This window comes from Drosophila teissieri, chromosome 2R (assembly GCF_016746235.2).
Source record: "Drosophila teissieri strain GT53w chromosome 2R, Prin_Dtei_1.1, whole genome shotgun sequence".
Taxonomy (NCBI): Eukaryota; Metazoa; Arthropoda; class Insecta; order Diptera; family Drosophilidae; genus Drosophila; species Drosophila teissieri.
Genome location: NC_053030.1, coordinates 711196 through 732294, shown reverse-complemented (window position 1 = coordinate 732294; position 21099 = coordinate 711196). Strand labels below are relative to the sequence as shown.

The window sequence follows — 21099 nt, the reverse complement described above, 5'->3', positions numbered from 1 at the left end:
GACGAGTTAGCTCTAGTACAGTTGGATAAGTTTTAAGCCCACAAACCGCCAAAAACTGTCAGTGTTGAAGATCCTCCTTATCACTTTCAATAGCTAAGTAACGGGTATCAGATAGTCGGGAAGCTCGCCTATAGCGTTCTCCCTTGTTATAATTTCTATCTATTCGTCAAACCAACTTTAAAGCCCTAAATCCGCCCAAAGCTGTCACGCCCAAACTTTTGAAACATTTTAAATTCTTTTTTAATTTGATTATAAAATTTCCCCAATTTCTATCAATATGCCAGAAAAATTTTAAAGTGTTTCGTTCGCACTTCCACTGGCTAAGTAACGGATATGTGGTAGGCAGAGAACTCGAATGGTGACATACTTTTGGATAATCTTGAGACTTTGGATTAGTGTTAAAGTTGAAGAGAACTGTATTTTGGCTTAAGGTAGCCTGATTTTTGTTACGATTATGGAAAAATAATCTCCCCAGACTCTTACACCCGACGTCTTTATTATGAATTTCTTTTAGATATGTATTTTATTTGAAAAATTAATTTACTTACACATTATTAAGGCTTCCTAGGAAGGGGCAACCGATTTGTACGGCTACCGCCGAATACCGAGTGTAGAGTTTTTGACTGAGCTGAAAGTTTTTTGATCCGTATTGCTGAACGTTGAAAAATAGTGTTTCACGCCCTCCAAGCACTGCCCTGTCCTCACCGCCTTCGGCAATTAGTTTAATTCCGGCTTCCACAGAATCAATAAAATATCCTTGAGGGTCATTGAGCACCTGCTGCCTCATCAGAGCATAAAGCTGACGAAACAGTTCTGTCCCATTTTCCAACATCTCCAATGAACTGCTTTCCTTCTCAACATATAGCCGGTAACCATCGTGAATCATCGCTGCTTGCAGGTTCTGAAGAGTATTAATTGGTGGCTCGCGAGCAGGTCGTGCAAACTGGCTGGTCAGTTGAGCTGAATATACATCGGCCAAAACATAGGTCGCGGCTATCCAGTATACAATGGTCAAAAATTTGGCTCGGTATCCGTTATGTAGTTCATTGCAAGCTGTCAAAATAAAAAAAAATTTTAAATCAATTTAATGTTGGAATAATTTAAGTTTAAGCTGATAATCCTATGTCTCATTACAATACATAAGGATCGAAAATTTGTTCAAATATTTATTTTAAACATGCCAGCTTTGGAGATACAAATTTTTTGTACGGCGCTTTAGCTGTGCAATAATATTTAACTGAATCTGTGTAAAAATGCAGAGAAGCTGCGGGATCATCTACGCTCGCCTCTTGTACTCGCGCTTGCACTCAAGGAACTGGACTTAAAGAAAATTGAAAACAATTTAAAGAAAAAATCTGACGACATTCTCGAAACTTTTTATACCCGTTACTCGTAGAAAAAACGGGTATACATGATTCATTAAAAAGTATGTAACAGGTACAAGGACGCGATCCCGATCATATAAAGTATATATATTCTTGAACAGGATGAATTGCGTAGTCGATCTGGACGTCCGTCCGTAGATCCCAGGAACTGAAAGAGCTCCCGGTTTTTAAAGATATTTAAATTTTTTTTCATTTTATTCTTCTTTTTCCATATTTCTATTAATATGACGAAAAATTTGAAATTTGAAAAGGGTATCTAATCGTAGGTGAACTCCATTATAGCATTCTCTCTTGTTTTCATTTCTGTTTCTCGTAAGGTTTTAGCTCTCCTTTAACCAACTTCTAATCTATACTTGAACTCTTAAACTCATCCATGTTGTTCATGGGTTCAATTCTTCTTAAAGAATTATATTACAACGAACTGGAGTATTCCGGGCCAATATAAATATCTTGTAATTTTCAACGCGTAATGGTCGTGGCAAAACGATTTTTGGTAAATAGAGTTAAATTTACAAGACGAACAAAAATGGCATGGCAACATGAATCGACAAACTTTGTGACGTTCAGCCGTGCCTCGGGTAGTCAGGGCTGGCCAGGGTCGTCCAGGAAATTTCTTTCTTTCAGGACAGTGGTGCTAGAGAGGAATTCCCGACCCGAGTCCCAGTGATAATGCGCAGAGTTAACCTTAACTAGGCTTAAATATAGACGCAGTTTATTCATTCAATTTCTGGGTTACAATAATTATATATAAAACTGTACGGGCTCCCTCGGCCTAGGTTCCGGCTTCCGCAGCGAGGCTCTTCGTACCTCGCGTCTTCGTCCGGGGACGCGGTCTTTCCTACGCGGCCGCTCCGAATTTCGTCGAGTACCCTTGAATCAACGTAAGCCTATGTTGTGGGACCCTGAAGTCAGCGTAGAGAATTATACGTAGGACCCTGAAGTCAGCGTAGAGAATTATATGTAGGACCCTTAAGTCAGCATAGAGAAGTATACGGACCCTTAAGTCAGCGTAGAGAATTATATGTCGGACCCTTAAGTCAGCGTAGAGAATTATATGTAGGACCCTTAAGTCAGCATAGAGAATTATATGTAGGACCCTTAAGTCAGCATAGAGAATTATACGGACCCTTAAGTCAGCGTAGAGAATTATACGGACCCTGAAGTCAGCGTAGAGAATTATACGGACCCTTAAGTCAGCGTAGAGAATTATATGTAGGACCCTTAAGTCAGCACAGAGAATTATACGGACCCTTAAGTCAGCGTAGATACGTAATTCGGACCCTTAAGTCAGCACAGAGAATTATACGGACCCTTAAGTCAGCGTAGATACGTAATTTGGACCCTTAAGTCAGCACAGAGAATTATACGGACCCTTAAGTCAGCGTAGATACGTAATTTGGACCCTTAAGTCAGCACAGAGAATTATACGGACCCTTAAGTCAGCGTAGATACGTAATTCGGACCCTTAAGTCAGCACAGAGAATTATACGGACCCTTAAGTCAGCGTAGATACGTAATTCGGACCCTTAAGTCAGCACAGAGAATTATACGGACCCTTAAGTCAGCGTAGATACGTAATTCGGACCCTTAAGTCAGCACAGAGAATTATACGGACCCTTAAGTCAGCGTAGATACGTAATTCGGACCCTTAAGTCAGCACAGAGAATTATACGTAGGGGGTTGATCTTACTCTCCAATAGTTACCACTCGTCGATCCTGTCCTGATCCTGCTGCTTTCCCGCTCGCTGGTGACTTCCACCTTGGTCGACTCCGACCACTGACTGACTATCCCGAGGCCAGCCGCCCGCTTTATATAGCCCGTGGCTTAGTGTGCCCGTATGTCCGTATGCTCGAATTGCCCGACTTAGTGTGGCCGGGTTTCGGGATTAGTGTGCCCCTCTAGTTATTTGGGCGCGCTTGCGCGCCTTGTTTGAATCTGGCCTTGTTTATGATGATCATTATGTTATGGTTTTATCTATTATGTATTATGCCTTATTTATTATGTTTTATTTATTATGTCTCATGTATTCGGTATTATTTATTATTTATTATGTATTATGTATTCGGTATTATTTATTATGTATTATTTATTATGACTTGTTTATTATGAATTATGTTATTGTATTGAATTATTTAGTATTTATTATGAATTATTTATTATGTTTTATTTATTGTTTGTTATTTATTATCTATTATTTATTATTGTGCGCGGCCGCGTCACACTCCCCCCTCCTTTGGGAAGTGACGCTTCACCGTCACATAATTTCCGCGGTTGGATGTGATGCGCCACCACCTTTCTCCGTCTTTTTGTATCCATCGCCGTTGGGTCCTTTTTGGTTTGTTCGCCAGGTTCGCCCTTATCTTCGCCAGTATTTCCTCCGATATCCCGGCTCCGGTTGGCACTGTCCACCCCAACTCGTTGGTGGTCTCTGTGTGGAGCTCTAGGATATCTCTGTCTGGCGACGCTGATTCCACGGCTCTCGTCTTTTCGGCCCTCCGGGTTGGCGGAGTGTCCGCTTCTACCCTGCTCATGCCTGTCGTCGGTGTACGGGCCTGTGCTTGCTGATTCAGCGCCCGCCGTTCGCCTGGCTCCCGGCTTCTCCTCGGGTGTTCCCCTCCAGCCCTCGGGAGGTGCGCCACTCTGGTCCGGCCCATTCGGACGTTTCCCGTCATCGCCTGGGCCCTTCCTTCCTGGCTCATCTCCCTCGGGTCTGCTCCGCCAGTGGTTCCCGTTGGGTGGTTGGTCACCCCGCTCAGGCCCGGTTGGACGATCTCCGTCTGCGTCGGTGCCTTTGCGGGATGATTCGCCCCCCTCCGGGCTGGTGGTCCCTTGGGTCCTGAGTGATCGCCTGCGCCGCTTCGGCCTCCCTGGACGGTATCCGTCTGCTTGGGAGTCGCCGCGTCGTGCCTCGTCGGTCGCCGAGGAGGTGCCAATTTTGGTGGCGCCGTCCTTTTCCGGACTGTACCGCAGGCAGGTGGCTCGATCAACTTGGTCCTGCTTGTTGCTGCTGCTGCCTTGGTGAGGTTATCCTTATACCTTTTGATGCTGGTCTCGAACTTATCCATTGCTCAGCCGATCGCCTTCTGTGCCTTCGTACGATCCTGGCTCCGCTTATATAGGCCACCGCAGTTGCCTTAGTGTGCCTGCCTTCACTTCTCCTTTTTCCCTCTTTTTTAGTGTGCCCGTTGGTGGGCCGTTTTGAGTTCCTTTTTCCCGCTTTCCTGATCTGATATATCGTTCTCCTGTTCGAACCCTCTATGATGGTTGTCCGTGCTTATGTGTGGTTTGGTGTCTCCGATATATACTCGTTTTGTCTTTCGTGTTTTCGGGTCCTTGAGTATTACCGGGGACACAAACCCTACCACTTTCCATGGTCCGTCGTATTTTGGGGCTAGCTTTGCGTTGAATTTTTCCGCTGCGTTGGATAAGTGGTGTGTTCTGCACCACACAAGTTCTCCTCTCGATGGTTTCCATTCCCTTTTTCTTAAGTCGTAGTGCCGTCTCTGCTGTTCTGCTGCTTTTTCCATGTGGCCTGCCGCTTCCTTCCTCACGTTTCCTAACCGTTTCCACCTTTCCTCCATGCTTTCCTCTTTCAACCCGGACCCTTCCGTTTCTTTGTCGAACACTGTGTTGGGTATTCGTAGTTCCTTTCCCAGCACTATCTGTGCCGGGCTGTATTTTGTGGACTCCGACGTGCTGCTATTGAAAGCCAGCATTAGTTCTGGTATTTTATCATCCCAGTTTGTCTGGTCCTCGCCTGTTATTTGGGCGATCATTGTTTTTATGGTCCTATTGGTTCTTTCCGTAGGGTTCTCCTGCGGAGTGTAAGGGGCCGTGAATTGCTGTCTTATTCCCCATCTCTCCATCTCTTTCTTTGTTTTGCGTCCGGTGAATTGGACTCCATTGTCTGATATCAGTATTTTCGGAGCTCCATACCGTGTCACTATTCTTTCTCGAAAGACCCGTAGGAATGAGTCTGCCGTCGCCTGTCTGATGGCTGCCAGCTCCACCCATTTTGAGAACTTATCCACCATGACGAGTAGTGTCGTGTTCCCATGTTTTGACCGTGGTAACGGTCCTACAAAGTCGACACATACTGTTTCCCAGGGGGCTTCTGCGACCCTGGTCAGCATTTTCCCTGCTGCTTTTTGTTGCTCCACTTTGTACTGCTGGCAACTCTCGCAGCTCCGCCCTGCTTCCGCCTGGCAGTGGTTCTCTGCGAGGATCTGTTGTATCTCCTCTTCAGGCACGCACAGTTTCCATGGGTGTTGGTCCCATCTATCTTTGCTCAGTTTATACAGACGTTTTCCTTCTCTCCGGTATTCTGTGTTTCCTGGGTCCTCCTGTAGCTCCCTATTCTTCCGGTCTATCCAGCTTTCCGTGTTTCTGATCGCCTTTAGTTCCGCCGGTGGGGCTCTAGACAGTGTGTCTGCTACTACATTTAGTTTCCCTTTCCGATATTGCACCTCGAACTGGTATGGCTGGAGTCCCAGTGCCCATCGTGCTATTCTTCCTGCCGGACTCTTGATCGAGTTTAGCCATCTAAGCGCCATATGGTCCGTAACTACTATGAAGTGGTATCCTTCCAGGTACATCTTAAACTTTCCGATGCCCCAATGGATTGCCAAGCATTCCTTTTCCGTTGCGCTGTAGTTTTGCTCTGCCTTACTCAGTTTCCGGCTGGCAAATGATATGACGTGTTCACCGTCCTCTGTTTCCTGGGTCAGTACGGCTCCGATCCCCACGTCGCTGGCGTCTGTCTGCAACTTGAACTGCCTGCTGAAGTCCGGGCATACCAATACCGGTGCTTTTGTCAGGCTCTCCTTTAGGCTGTCGTAGGATTCCTGGTGGCGTTCGTTCCACTCGAATTTTCTCCCTTTTCGGATTAATTCCTGTAGCGGTCCTGCTTGCTCCGTAAATTTTGGTATAAATCTCCTATACCATGATGCCATCCCGAGAAAGCTGTGTACCTCTTTGGTGGTCTTAGGGGCTGGTAGATCCCTGATTGCTTCCACCTTTTCGGGGTCCGTTCGTATGCCCTGGTCGCTTACTACGTGTCCCAGATATTTTAATTCCTTTTGGAAAAATTTGCACTTCTCTGGGTTGATCCGTAGGTTCGCTCGTTGCAATCTACTGAATACTTCTTTCAGTTTTGCTAGATGCTCTTCCTTGGTTCGTCCTATCACGATTATATCATCCAAGTACGCGAAGGCGAATGGCTCCATCTCTGGTCCGATGATTTTATCCAGTGCTCTCTGGAACGTTGCTGGCGCTGTGGTTAGTCCAAATGGCATTACTGTCCATTGGAACAATCCTCGCCCTGGTACCGTAAACGCCGTATATTGTCTACTTTTCTCTTCCACTGGGATTTGCCAATAGCCCGACTTCAAGTCGATGGTGCTTATAAATTTGGCCTCCCTCAGTTGGTCGAGGATAAAGTTCATACGTGGCACAGGGTATGCATCCTTCTCTGTCCTATCGTTCAACAGCCTGTAGTCGATGCACATTCTCCATTCGTTATTCTTTTTTCTTACTAATACCACCGGTGCGCTGTATGGACTTCGTGATCGTTCTATTAGGCCCAGGCTGAGTAATTCGTCTACCTGCTCATCAATTATGGCCTGTTGTTTCGGATTTCGTGGATAATACCTCTGTTTAATAGGTTTGTCGTCCTTGAGGTATATCCTGTGCACTGCTGCGTTGCTGACTCCCTCCATGTTTTCAAATATGCGCTTGTTCTCCTCCAGGAATGTGTCGATTTCCTCTTCGGACGGCTCTCGTAGCGTCGTCGCCTCTCCTTTGTTTCGCCCCTCCTTCCTCCTCTCGTCTTCGACCCCTCGTATCTCCAATTCTAATCCGCCACATCTCAGTGTACTTCCTGCTCCTGCCAGAAAGTCCATCCCTAGTAGGATTCCGCCATCGACGTTCGGTAGGATCATGAATGTTATTTCGAATCTCCGACCCCCGAACTCCACTCTTGCTCCAAATCCTCCGATCGCCTTCCGCCGTGATCCGTCCGCCAGCGCTATTTCCGCGTTTATCCTGATCCACTGTCCCTCTCCTCTTAGATCCTGAAACATGTTCCTACTGATCGCGCTTCTCGTTGCTCCGGTGTCTATTATGCCCTTGGCACTCCTACACCCTATTCCGAATTTTGCTACTATTTGGTAGCCGTCGCATCTCATCTCGCCTGTTGCTGGACCTATTCTTCTTGCCTGAGCTGCCAGCTTTACTGGCCCAGGCCTCCTCCGTTTCCCGCATTAGCTCGGCAACACTCCGTTGTCCTGACTCCGTTTCGTCCGCACGCCCAGCAGAACAGCCTTGGTGGGTTGCCGCATGTGCGGGCCGTATGACCGGTTCCTCCGCATCTCATGCATACCTCTGGTCTTAGTGCCTGTGGTCCTGTTTGTTCGGTCTGTGCTCCCGTTTGTTAAATTTCCTCCACCTCCTCGGCTAGCTTAAGGAACTCCGTTAGCGTTGTGAATCCGTTCCTCCTTGTGTACAGTTTTAGCTTGGTCCTGCAGTTCTTGTATACCCAATCCAGCTTTTCAGCTTCTGACAGTTTCGTGAACCTCATGAGCTTCCTCAGGTTCATCGCGTATTCTCTTACTGGCTCGTTCTCCCTCTGTCTCAACTGTGCTATTTGGGTTTGCAACTGCTCCTCGTTCCTCGGTGGTAAGAAGTACTCTAATAGTTCCGTTCTCAATTGAACCCATGAGTCGATCTTTGTTGGTGTCGTGTTCCACCAATCTATGGCGCTTCCCTCCAGTATAAACGGCATTGTTTGGACCAGCTGATCGTGCCGTAGTCCGTATCCGGTGGCCCACTGCTCCATTTTCTCGAGGAATTCCAGCGGGTTTTTCGTCCCCTGGTATCTGATCCCCCAATTCCGCACTCTATCGATTGTTCCCGTTTCCATTTTTCCTTCCATCTTTGTTTCCTTCCCGTCGTCCATCCTTGTGTTTGTCTCTGTTATCACGATCTCTGGATGTCGGGTGGGGCTTTTCTCCTTCTTATACTTTTCCGCCAGCAGTATCAGCTTCTTTTTTGTCGCCTCTGTGTGGTCTGTCCTCTTCGAAAAAGCAGCCAATGTTCTCCGTAACTCCTCGCTTTTCCCTGACGGATCCAATCCGAATTCACTCGCGTATTCTGCTAGTTCGGGTTTTGTTGCCATATACACCCAACTAGACATCACTCTCCCGGAGTCGGTTTCCTCTAATCACCACTTTAGCCTGTTCGGGCGCCACCTGTGACGTTCAGCCGTGCCTCGGGTAGTCAGGGCTGGCCAGGGTCGTCCAGGAAATTTCTTTCTTTCAGGACAGTGGTGCTAGAGAGGAATTCCCGACCCGAGTCCCAGTGATAATGCGCAGAGTTAACCTTAACTAGGCTTAAATATAGACGCAGTTTATTCATTCAATTTCTGGGTTACAATAATTATATATAAAACTGTACGGGCTCCCTCGGCCTAGGTTCCGGCTTCCGCAGCGAGGCTCTTCGTACCTCGCGTCTTCGTCCTGGGACGCGGTCTTTCCTACGCGGCTACTCCGAATTTCGTCGAGTACCCTTGAATCAACGTAAGCCTATGTTGTGGGACCCTGAAGTCAGCGTAGAGAATTATACGTAGGACCCTGAAGTCAGCGTAGAGAATTATATGTAGGACCCTTAAGTCAGCATAGAGAAGTATACGGACCCTTAAGTCAGCGTAGAGAATTATATGTCGGACCCTTAAGTCAGCGTAGAGAATTATATTTAGGACCCTTAAGTCAGCATAGAGAATTATATGTAGGACCCTTAAGTCAGCATAGAGAATTATACGGACCCTGAAGTCAGCGTAGAGAATTATACGGACCCTGAAGTCAGCGTAGAGAATTATACGGACCCTTAAGTCAGCGTAGAGAATTATATGTAGGACCCTTAAGTCAGCACAGAGAATTATACGGACCCTTAAGTCAGCGTAGATACGTAATTCGGACCCTTAAGTCAGCACAGAGAATTATACGGACCCTTAAGTCAGCACAGAGAATTATACGGACCCTTAAGTCAGCGTAGAGAATTATATGTCGGACCCTTAAGTCAGCGTAGATACGTAATTTGGACCCTTAAGTCAGCACAGAGAATTATACGGACCCTTAAGTCAGCGTAGATACGTAATTGGACCCTTAAGTCAGCACAGAGAATTATACGGACCCTTAAGTCAGCGTAGATACGTAATTCGGACCCTTAAGTCAGCACAGAGAATTATACGGACCCTTAAGTCAGCGTAGATACGTAATTCGGACCCTTAAGTCAGCACAGAGAATTATACGGACCCTTAAGTCAGCGTAGATACGTAATTCGGACCCTTAAGTCAGCACAGAGAATTATACGTAGGGGGTTGATCTTACTCTCCAATAGTTACCACTCGTCGATCCTGATCCTGCTGCTTTCCCGCTCGCTGGTGACTTCCACCTTGGTCGACTCCGACCACTGACTGACTATCCTGAGGCCAGCCGCCCGCTTTATATAGCCCGTGGCTTAGTGTGCCCGTATGTCCGTATGCTCGAATTGACCGACTTAGTGTGGCCGGGTTTCGGGATTAGTGTGCCCCTCTAGTTATTTGGGCGCGCTTGCGCGCCTTGTTTGAATCTGGCCTTGTTTATGATGATCATTATGTTATGGTTTTATCTATTATGTATTATGCCTTATTTATTATGTTTTATTTATTATGTCTCATGTATTCGGTATTATTTATTATTTATTATGTATTATGTATTCGGTATTATTTATTATGTATTATTTATTATGACTTGTTTATTATGAATTATGTTATTGTATTGAATTATTTAGTATTTATTATGAATTATTTATTATGTTTTATTTATTGTTTGTTATTTATTATCTATTATTTATTATTGTGCGCGGCCGCGTCACAACTTGCGCTGCGTCTATGTCTCTGGAGTGTGCATGCTTAATCTCAATATTGTAGCTTTTATAGCTCCTGAGATCTCGACGTTCATACGGACAGACGGACATGGTATGAACGTCAAAATCTCAGGAACTATAAAAGCTTAAATTGAGATGAAGCATGCAGACTACAGAGAAATAGACGCGACGCCAGTTTTTTGACTTATGTTGCCACGCCCACTCTAACGCCCACAAAACCGCCCATAGCTCCCACACTTTTGAAAAATGTTTTAATATCGGCTTTCATTTAAGTTGTAACGACGATTAGTTCTCTGTCTGTTTCCTTTAACAATATCGGACTTGCAATCCTGAGCAATTTGAGCTCCATCAATTTTCTGTCAAAACATGGCTGAGTGCATTTACATGCCTCATCTTTGTTTTTGATTGTTGTTCTATTTCGTAGTCATAGTATTGTAAAATCATTGCCCACCTAGCCACTCTCAACAATGACAATCACCTTCCTAATATATTTTACAATCTGTGACGATTTGGAACTTGATTTCCAGGACATACGAGTACACACGCCATTTTGTCAATGCTGCAATGACTGCTAGGACTTCCAGTTCGAATGAGTGATATTTTTCTTCAAACGGCATTGTCTGAGCCGAAACCTAAATTAGACAAGCCCGTATGTACCTCTGGTTTAATGATGAAAGATGCTTTTAACTGTTCAAATGAAACCTTCAGCATTCGACATCTTTGCTCAAAAGGTCTGATAAAGTTTTTTTTTCATCAACGAACTTTCGAAAATATGACGTTTATCCAAGAAATCCTTGTGTAGCTTTTCGATCAGACGTTACGGGAAAATTTGTTAGAACTTGCGTTTTTTAATTGCTGGGTGTGATAGAACCGTTTTTGATGATGTAACCAAGAAAATTAACTCTGCTTAATAAGGTCTGATAATTGGCCCAGGTAATTCACAACCCTTTCTGTTTAGCAAGCTATGTCACTCCCTTCACCTTTTTTTCGCGTCGTCGGATTTAATGAGTTTTATTTTTACTGTCATTAAAATCATGTAAAAACTACTGGTGAGTTTAATATACCCCTTATATATACTCGCATTGTCATTTATGTATACCAAATGAGGTATATACCATATAACTTTACCGGTATATGGAAATAGTCGTTGGTATAGTCCAATGTTGTGAAAATTATTCCTCCTTGTAACTCCTTGTCCCTCACAATTTGCTTGCTCGATTGCTTGTTTGATTGTCGCATCAAAAACGTTTCTGTCCATTCTATTTTGCTCCGAGTACGATTGAAGTACCGTACTTTAATGTAATGGGTTTGATAATCTTTTAGCCAAGCCATATCTGCTCAGTGTTAGCAGTACGTAGAGCAAGCTGAATCACTGGTATCAGTAAGCAAGATTTTCATCTAGAAAGAACAATGAACGTTTCTTTTCTATATATATTATATATTATTACAACAACAACTCTACATCAAGCTGGCACGATGTTTGTTCAAAAAAATTGGAAACAATGGAATTCTGCATTCAGATCTATGCCATCTATTTAAACGGGTATTGTCATACTCCCGAAAGTTACGATTTGATTGTCAAACAAATGTCTGTCAAACCATTTCCGCATCCAGTCAGGCTTCCTTTTCCTAACTTAAAACGAGATAGAACGCTATAGTCGGGTTCCCCGAATATCTGATACCCGTTACTCAGCTGGTGAAAGTGCGAAGAGAAAATACAGCACTGACCGTTTTTGGCGGTTTGTGGGCGTGGCAAAAAGATTTTTGGTATATAGAGTTAAATTTACAAGACGAACAAAAATGTGAACAATTTTTACAACATTTTTCAAAAGTGTGGGCGTGGCAGTTTTGAGCGGTTTGTGGGCGTTAGAGTGGGCGTGGCAACATGAATCGACAAACTTGCGCTGCGTCTATGTCTCTGGAGTCTGTATGCTTATTCTTATTTTCTAGCTTTTATAGTTCCTGAGATCTCGACGTTCATACGGACGGACAGACAGACGGACGGCCAGACGGACATGGTCAGATCGACTCGGCTATTGATCCTGATCAAGACTATATATATTTTATATGGTCGGAAACGCTTCCTTCTGCCTGTTACATACTTTTCAACGAATCGAGTATACCCTCTTACCCTATGAGTAACGGGTATAATTAATGCTTCAAAGTACCAAACACAGATCTGCTCCAGTATTGACTAATTCATTGAAAGTTACTTTTCGAACACAATGTACGTAAGCATGATTGTTGGCTTTTTTTCGCCTTCCAGCTGTACTGCATTTCTGTTCTTTTCCTGCTTGAAATTTTATTAAAAAGGAATTCCTCAAGGATTCCTGGGGACTCCCTAAGGAGTCCTAAGGGAATCCTTGGTACTGAATGGTTACAAACCTTCATATACTTGCACAAGTTACTAATAAGTGAATTTTTGTATTCAAATATTACTTTGGATACTGTTCTCGAACTTTTATCTACTAGTGGTATTTTTGACTTACTTGGTAATAATTTGATTCATTATGGCCAATAAAACAATCTTTTGACTTTCAGCAGAGTACGCCTTATCTCAGCGACAGGATTGCTTTTTGGCTTTTGTCATTATCTGACCATATAAAGTAAAGCGATTTCTCAGTCTAAGTGGCAACAGTTGGTCCCAGTGGCGTTGATTGATGGCAACCAACTCTGCCAAGTAGTCCAGAAAGGTCCGATTAAACCTCTCAACTATGCCATCCGATTAAGGGTGCAGCACGTTGAGCAGTCGGAGGCAAGCTTGGAATATCTCTGATCCGAGCCCATGACCACCGCAATATGGCGGTTCCCGAGCGCAGAAGTAGGCAAAGGACCAAGTATGTCAATCGCAAGTCTTTTAAACGGAGCGCCTAGAACGGTGGGCGCCGAGAAAGGGCGTCGGCTTTACCGTGCTGCTTGCCGCTGGATGTCGACGTCATACCGCGGGAGTCGTTGAATCCATCGAGTTTATTGTCCTTCCGGCTCTCGAAATTTAAACAGCGCAGACCAGGTGGTCTTCGGCCGCACGAGAGTGCACTGTGAAAACCAGCAGAAGCCATGCGCCATGCATCGTTGTTAAGATGTCGTCGATCCTTGGTAGGGGGTAAGAGTCCTTAACGGTGACGTCGTTCAGACGTCGATAATGCACACAACACCGGTTGAACCCGGCCTTCTTCTTAACCAGAACAAGCGGCAATGCTCACGGGCTTTGTGGACGGGCGAACAGCTATTCCATCTCGGGCTTCCTGGAAAGTGCTAGACGACGCACTTGTTGTTTGATTGGCCGGGGTTGCCCGGTGTCGATGACATGCCGTGCTAGATTGGTATGGCCCGAGTCATTATCGTATCGATCGAATACTCCCAGGATGCGTTCCACCAAAGTTTTCCACTTGGAGCAAAGGTCGATGGGTAAGTCCGCGGGTATTTCCACTTTGATTGGCGGTACCTTGTCTCCTTTATCGCGAACTGGCATGGTACCACTTGACCCACTATGGTTTTTCCTGGTAGCGTGTACGTCTGCGCCCTGCGATTCATGAGAAACATGGTGCTGGTATGGTTTGAGATGTCTACTAAGGCACTACCAAGTAGAACCACGTTCCAGTATAACTACAGGTAGATCCTCGGTCCTGCATTGGACCGTTAAGTGAGTGTCAATATATGGCAGGATACTAGAGGGCGCAGTCAAATAAAGTACATTTCGCTGCACTGTAGATAGGACATACAGCAGCACATTTGCCCACGCACCCGTAGTTGCAGTTCTTTCAAATCAACGGTGGCCTTATGGGGCAGCAAGAAGACCATTCCTTAAAGGCTAGTGGTTGCTGCCTTCCACTGACAGAAACTCGTGGTTAACTGGCTTTCCGGCAATGACTTAAGCGTTGGCCACACATTGTTCAGCCGATGGTCCCTGAAGAGTCACTAGGCATGGGTTGGGACGGGCGGCGGCTTGGAAGCGATCTCATCGGACGGCAACTCCGGTATCAGTTTTAGGCGGACTGATAGAGGAGTCCAGACTAAAGGGAGAGTTGCAATTAATAAGCCAGTGAGAATTGGCTGCTTTAAGTTTCATATGAGTCCTATTAGATTCTATATGACGTCGAAAGGGGAGGCGTCTATTTGGGTGAACGCTGAAATATGTTACTACATCTGATTGTTGTTCAGGGTACAGGGCAGGTTTTTCTATTCAGTGTGCATGTTACATGTCTGCTTTTCTTTCCACTGTTTTAAGATGACAGGCAAGTTTTACGGTTGCTTTTGCTGGGCATCTGGATCGGCTGAGTATTGCGGCGTTGTCAGCAAACGTAGAGGTTGTAAGCTGATAGTTTTTAGGCTTGTCTGCTGTGTATATGGTGTAAAGGACGGGGCCCAGTACACTACCTTGGGTGACTCCAGCTTTGATAACGCTGTCGTGTGAAGTCGAACTGTTACACCTCACAGAAAACATTTTTAAGAGATAAGATTCAAATACTTTGTGTGCACTCTGGGGAAGCCGTTTTGTTATCTTGTATTTTAGTCCTTCCAGCCAGACTCGGTCAAATGCTTGTGCTCAAAAGCAGTACGAATTTCGTTTGTGATGCGATTGACCCTTTCGATCGTTCCATGATTTTTGAGAATTTTTCTATGATAATTTTTGGTGTCACCAAGAAATGACCAGGTGATTTTTAGGGCTTAAGATCTTTTATGATATATGCTATATTTTGAAGGTGATCGGCGAACGCATTAGCTCTATCTTCTTTGCTGCGTATTCAGCTTCCAGAGAGGCCTCGACGTGAAAAGAAGGTTTCTGCTGGTGGCTGAATATTACTTTAATCTAATCGTCCGCTTATTGCATAGCGGCTTTATATCCTGAAATATACGATTTCTTACTTCAGCATAGAAACACGCGGGTAACACGTTCTTCTGATGGGCGTAATTTCATTGGGACGGGCGGCGGCAACTCCGGTATCAGTTTTAGGCGGACTGATAGAGGAGTCCAGACTAAAGGGAGAGTTGCAATTAATAAGCCAGTGAGAATTGGCTGCTTTAAGTTTCATATAAGTCCTATTAGATATGAGTCCTATTAGATCCGCCATCGTTGGCTTATTTAATGTGGTCTTTTGAGTTACATTTTTCAGGGCTTTCGGTTCTGGGTGAATTCACCCGTTCGTCGATTTTCCCATTGCTTTTGAAGGCAGTTTTGACATTGCGGCTTGTAGGTGACCGTCCTACCACAGCCGTAGCAGAAGACTCGACGATCAGTAAGCAGTTCTCACAGATATTATGTCTTCATAGTTCCAACACATTAGCTTTTTAGCAGAGCTACGTTTTTAGACGTTTTAGATGCCTTATCAATTAAAGGGGCCACTGCTTGTAACTGACAGCGAAATACGGTTCACCGTGTTTTTGCTTTCGTGTCCTTATCAAGTCCTTGTTGATAAAGTCTTATCGATAGTCCGTATATTGTTGACGGAGTGACGCACAAAAGTTTGACCGAACAATTCCATCTACTTGCTTGTGGTATATCCATTAAGAGGATCTAGCGTTACCGGTGAACAATACAAGAATGTTCTTACACATACTTGAAAAGTCACTCCCCAACGTTTTGCCTTTGAGCGCTTTTATTCCATAAATAAATTCTTCAAGTCTTAATCTGTTAGTAGAACCATCGAAATGTACTCCCCATTTTTGCATTATGTCGACGGTCTGCCGAAAACATATTGAGGACGAACTAAAAAAGCCATGTTCCCGATCCTTGTCACGCCTTTGGAGATTGCTTTGTGATGACAGATTCTGGATCGCTAAAGACGATATAACCCTGGTAATGGGCGTGTCAATTGTTTGGGCTGGTCTAACTGAATGGATCCTACCACCATGGTTCCGTTCTCTGCCTAGCATCCAACGAGGGCGTTCAAAAGGACTGCTTCCGGTATGTCGGCCGTATTGCCTTCATCTATCTGAGCTAGAGCTCTGAAAATATCACGCCGAACTTACACGGTCGGTGCACGCAATTGTTCCGCTCTGACTGGCGAACAGTTTCCAACCACTAGTTTTATACCTTTTCTGTGAATTAAAGCATGACAAGAATATCAAGAGTTCTTTGTTATCCATGCATCTACACAATTTTTGTAAAAGACATGTTAGCACCCTAAATGATGGGTAACACCGTTGATCAAAGTGCTCAATTATTCTCCATAATACCTTCAGCAGAAATTTAAGTTTTGTTGTTTTTTACATTTTCCCTGAGTTTGACATTTTAACGGGTAAAATCGGGTAAGTTGTATTAGTCTGCTGTATTTATAACTAGCGTTGATGACTGGATTATTGTAAGTAGGACTACATGATTGCACCGAGTGAGTTGAATTAAATTCTACAGGTTTCTGTTCGGCAATAGCATTTAATTGCATCATCACAAGTTCCAGGCAACAAATACTTTAGAGCGTATATTAACTGGCAACTCGCAATTCACATAGGTTTTTAAGCCAATGATCTTTTTCATTAGCTTCTAAATGAATAACAATTATTGGTCAAATAGTATTCTTCGTTTATTGTAGTTTATTTGACAGCGAAAGGGTCAAACCAGCGTTTGTATGCAGCAGAGTATGTAGACGACTAAGATAAAAAATTAGAGAGTTCTTCGCTCCAATGCTTAGTACAAAGCTTAGATAAAATTAAAGCGTTGCTTAGATAAATAAGCAAATAAATGAGCAAGAGGAAAACAAAGATTGATTTACGTTAATATTTACTATTACAACTGGTCTTGTTCAATGTTGCGGGTATCAGATAGTCGGTGAACTCGACTATAGCGTTCTCTCTTGCTTATAATTATATTATATTAAATTATTATTAAGCTGAGCGATAATTAAGTATTTATATCCGATCAGAGTCAAACCATCAATATTATCTAATAAGTGCGCTAATAATCGCGCCGTGGCTTGCCATACGCTGGGCGTTAATGTAATGTAACGGATGACTAAGAATGAGCGTCCGAGTGGTATAACTAATTCTCGACACTAGTTGTACTTCTTCTACACAATTTTTACTAAGTAAGGAAGGATGGCGGTTGGAATCCTCTAAACCTTTAGCTCTTTCGGAGATTGGGTGGTTCAGATTCCCTTTTCCTAACAGTCAACAAATACTTTAATTTTTGGGATTCCTTCGGAAATTAATATGATACGACTCCTATAAATTTAATACGAAGAAAGAAAAAGAAAATGTAAAAAAACTGAACTAGAAATTTAAAACAGCAAAAATTTATCGACTGCGGCAGGACTAAACTGTAGCAAGGTCTTCGGTTCAATTTAATCCTAGCTTTCTCTACCTAACCCGACCATAATCTTCGTGATAGAATATTCGAAGATTCCTTAGAAAAACTTTCGATTTAAGTTATGTTGTCATGTCAATTCAGGAAAACTACAGGTCTGTTAATTCATGATTTCTTCAAGATACTATTTAAATTATTTATTTATATGTAATAGAGCTCTTGAAATTCATTTCTTGTCCTGATGGTTATAGTAAGCTCTTTGTTTTTCTAACTCCTAAAAACTATACATAATATCGAGACTGTTTCTAATAAAAAGTAACATTGGGCCAGATGAGGTAGCAATATTTAAATTAGAAGTTGTCTTGTTATTTAAGGTTTGTCTAGTCTTTTAATTTCGGTTAGTTTTTTCTTTTTTTTCTCATTCAGTCTCCCAATAATTTTTATAATTTCTTAAATGCTCTTTTAATAATGTAGGCCTTTCAGAGATGAAATGGTGATCCATGTTGTCGGTGCTTGAGAGGATGAAGACTGTATGTGACTAATACATAACTCCGTTTACGAAACACACTTTAGCCAGTTGACACCCATATGGTTCAGTAACAACCACTTTCACTACTTAATTTTAACCATCATATACGAAAACAATCCGTTTTTTTCTTCCAATATTTTCGCCAAGCAGGAAAAGTCAACAGGTGCGGATTAACATATCCTGGCGTGCGGAATTTTGGTAGCTGTTTTATTGAGCACCTATATATATGGATCGAGATGTCCAAGTAGCCATAAATATTCCTATGCCGGAAGGTTAAACACTGACACTGCCAAAAAAGCGTGGTTTCATTCGGTTAAAACAAACAATTGGGAGATTGACTGCCTGTGTCCTCCCGAGGAGGTTTTGCTCCGTGTTTGGTGCTCCAAGGCGGAAAATAGATGCCACATATAATTTAAGACGATTTGTGTTTTTTTCTAGCCCGGGAGCAGATCACTCTATACCTATTTTCACAAATCTGACGATGCTAGTCAGTAGATGCACGTAACCTCTAACTCTATTAAGAAGACACGCACGAAGATACAGCAGTAAATTTTTTCTGGTTGTGAAAAAAAACTAGACTGTAGCCGCGTGGGCATTTATATATGGACAAATTCCATTAAATAATGCTGTGCTTTTATTGAAAAGTTGGAAGACCATATCAGTGTTGGACAACGTTTTCAAACATGTTAACCTGATGACTAGTCTAACATTATCGACCCAAACCGGCCAAGGGCACAGAGGTCGAACGGTAACGGTGTGGACTTTGGACGAACACAAAGAGGACGCACCGTGAACTAACGTGACCTATAAAAGGGCGGCGCAGGCGCAGCTCGAGACAGTCAGTCAGTAAATGTACACGGAGATCCGTACGGTCAACCAGTGAAAATACGCGGAGGTCGACAGTGAGACATTAAAAGTACGCGGAGCGATACCCGGAACAAGTGAACGACAAGTGAGTGTCGAGGCGGGCTTCCAAGGAGGATCTCTACAAGCGAAGAACAAGAGAAGAACAAGCGATCACAAGGACCTGGCGTGGTCAGAAAGGGTCGGTGGCGTCATTGGTCGGCAAAGGTGGTTCGGGGAAGAGCGCTAGCTTATCTCACGGACGATACATCCAGCCCCCATAACATCCTAAGCCCCGTACGATCCAGCAGGTGGTCCGTTGGCAGAGGCGACGAGTGCCTGGCACACATAAAAGGGACGGTGGAGTCAGTGGTCGGCAATGGAGGTTCGGGGAAGAGAGATAGCTTGACTCACGGACGATACACGCTGCCCCCATAACATCCTAAGGATCAGTCGAGCCGGCACGGATACGGCGTCGAAAGCGACGCGGGACCAGCTGTAGAAGGACGACAAAGGAGCGACGAAGCGCATCCGAAGGCGAGTATATCAGGATTCACTTTGTCAAGCGTCACTTAAAAAAGGCTATTCTAATCAGAAACTCTGTCTTCTCTTTGGTCGGGCAATCCCACAAATCATAAATTTGATGGGACAAATCTAGCCGTTGCAATCCGTAGCGAGCAGAAACTAAGAAATCAGTTCGTTAACCTTCTCCGGCAGACCACTCCTTTCGACGAACCTTTTAAAAACAGATAGAAAGCTGTCAGTAGATAGATCGACGAAGAGCTCAGGATGAACCGCCTTTGACAAAAAACACACGATGACAGGCACATAAGTCTTAATGGGGGGCTTTCCGCGAAGCTTCAACTTTCTTGACCCGATCGGCGGGCAAATTACCAATTATCTGATCAAGCAGAACAGGGTTATACGGAAATTAGTGGTCACAGTCCCCGACAAAAAATGTGCATGCTTCTCGACTATTGATTAGCCAGATCTGCTGCCTCAAAAGCGACACCATCACTTTGGCACCTGCATGATAATGCGTTCCATGTAAGTTCCGAAGAAACAACGTAACGAATTCTGACTTTTGGGACAGCAATAGGGGAAATTTGGCATCATACGGAATTGGCGCATTAAACAATCTGCCTCCAACACGAATTAATCGATATGACCCATCCTCTAACTCGCTGGTGTGCACGAAGATACTTAAACGTTCAAGATTTGGGGCTAACCGTTCACCAATGCTAAAGCGCCCTTCTAGGCGCCATGAAAAATCTGGAAGAGTTTTCCCAAATAAAAAACGATTATATTATTGCGCTGGCCCAGCTTCACTCTTCTGTGCTTACGAAAAAACTGCTCACACGAGGTATACTCAGTAGAAGAGTAATCGAATGAGGGCAACTACAAATTAAGCTCGTATGTAAGCTGCTATGCTATATTTACATTTCTTATCTTTCTAAAGTTTCCGAGTTTTCAAATTTCCACAAGTATTTCTTTCTAACTTAAACTACTGCTTTAACAATACAAATTTCAAGTATTTCTTTCCAATTCAACTACTGCTCCAACACTTGGGTTCACTGATTATTTCCTATATTTGGGTCGCCTCTAGATAGGCTACCTGGGAAATTTCCTCTGTTGTTATAATAGGTATTGTTATTTTTACAGTGGTCATCTCTACGCCATTGAAAATTGTCACCTTATAAATTGCACAATTTTCTGTCATTGCCTGGAAGTCTTGTGCTGTACTATATATTTATATATATATGTATATATTTTCTAATTTTTTTATAAGGCTGTCCATCTAGGGCTTTGCTTAATAGCTCAATCTTTTGTGCGTATCGCTTGGCTGGTTTATTCTTTTGTTGTACTTGTATGGGCGATTGTTTCCCTTTCCAATTTATCGATCAACGACCGGCTCGAGCAGAGAAAAAATGATCGCGAATATATTTGTTGAATACCATTGGTTTCGATTTTAAGTTTTCACACCATAAATAAATTCATTAGGGTTATTGAAATCCACCTTTCTCAGCAACGCAGCAGCTTATCTTTATACAACGCACTTGGCTTTAAAGGGTAGACTAACCAAGCTCTACCGCAACTTTAAAAAAGACAGTCTTAGCGAGAAAACAAAACAAAATTTTCTTCAACGCCTCCGATCACTGGATGATTTATCAAAACAATT

The 21099-nt window shown here is 43.6% G+C and overlaps 1 protein-coding gene across 1 annotated transcript in view; it reads right to left on the bottom strand.

Moving 5' to 3' along the window:
• Positions 1-544: 544 nt before the first annotated feature.
• Positions 545-21099, bottom strand: part of LOC122612162 (ionotropic receptor 40a) — a 54647-nt gene continuing 34092 nt past the window's right edge. Inside the window, exon 5 of the mRNA XM_043785593.1 lies at positions 545-1053. Coding sequence (XP_043641528.1) covers positions 545-1053 — 509 coding nt within the window. The remainder of the gene's footprint in view (positions 1054-21099) is intronic.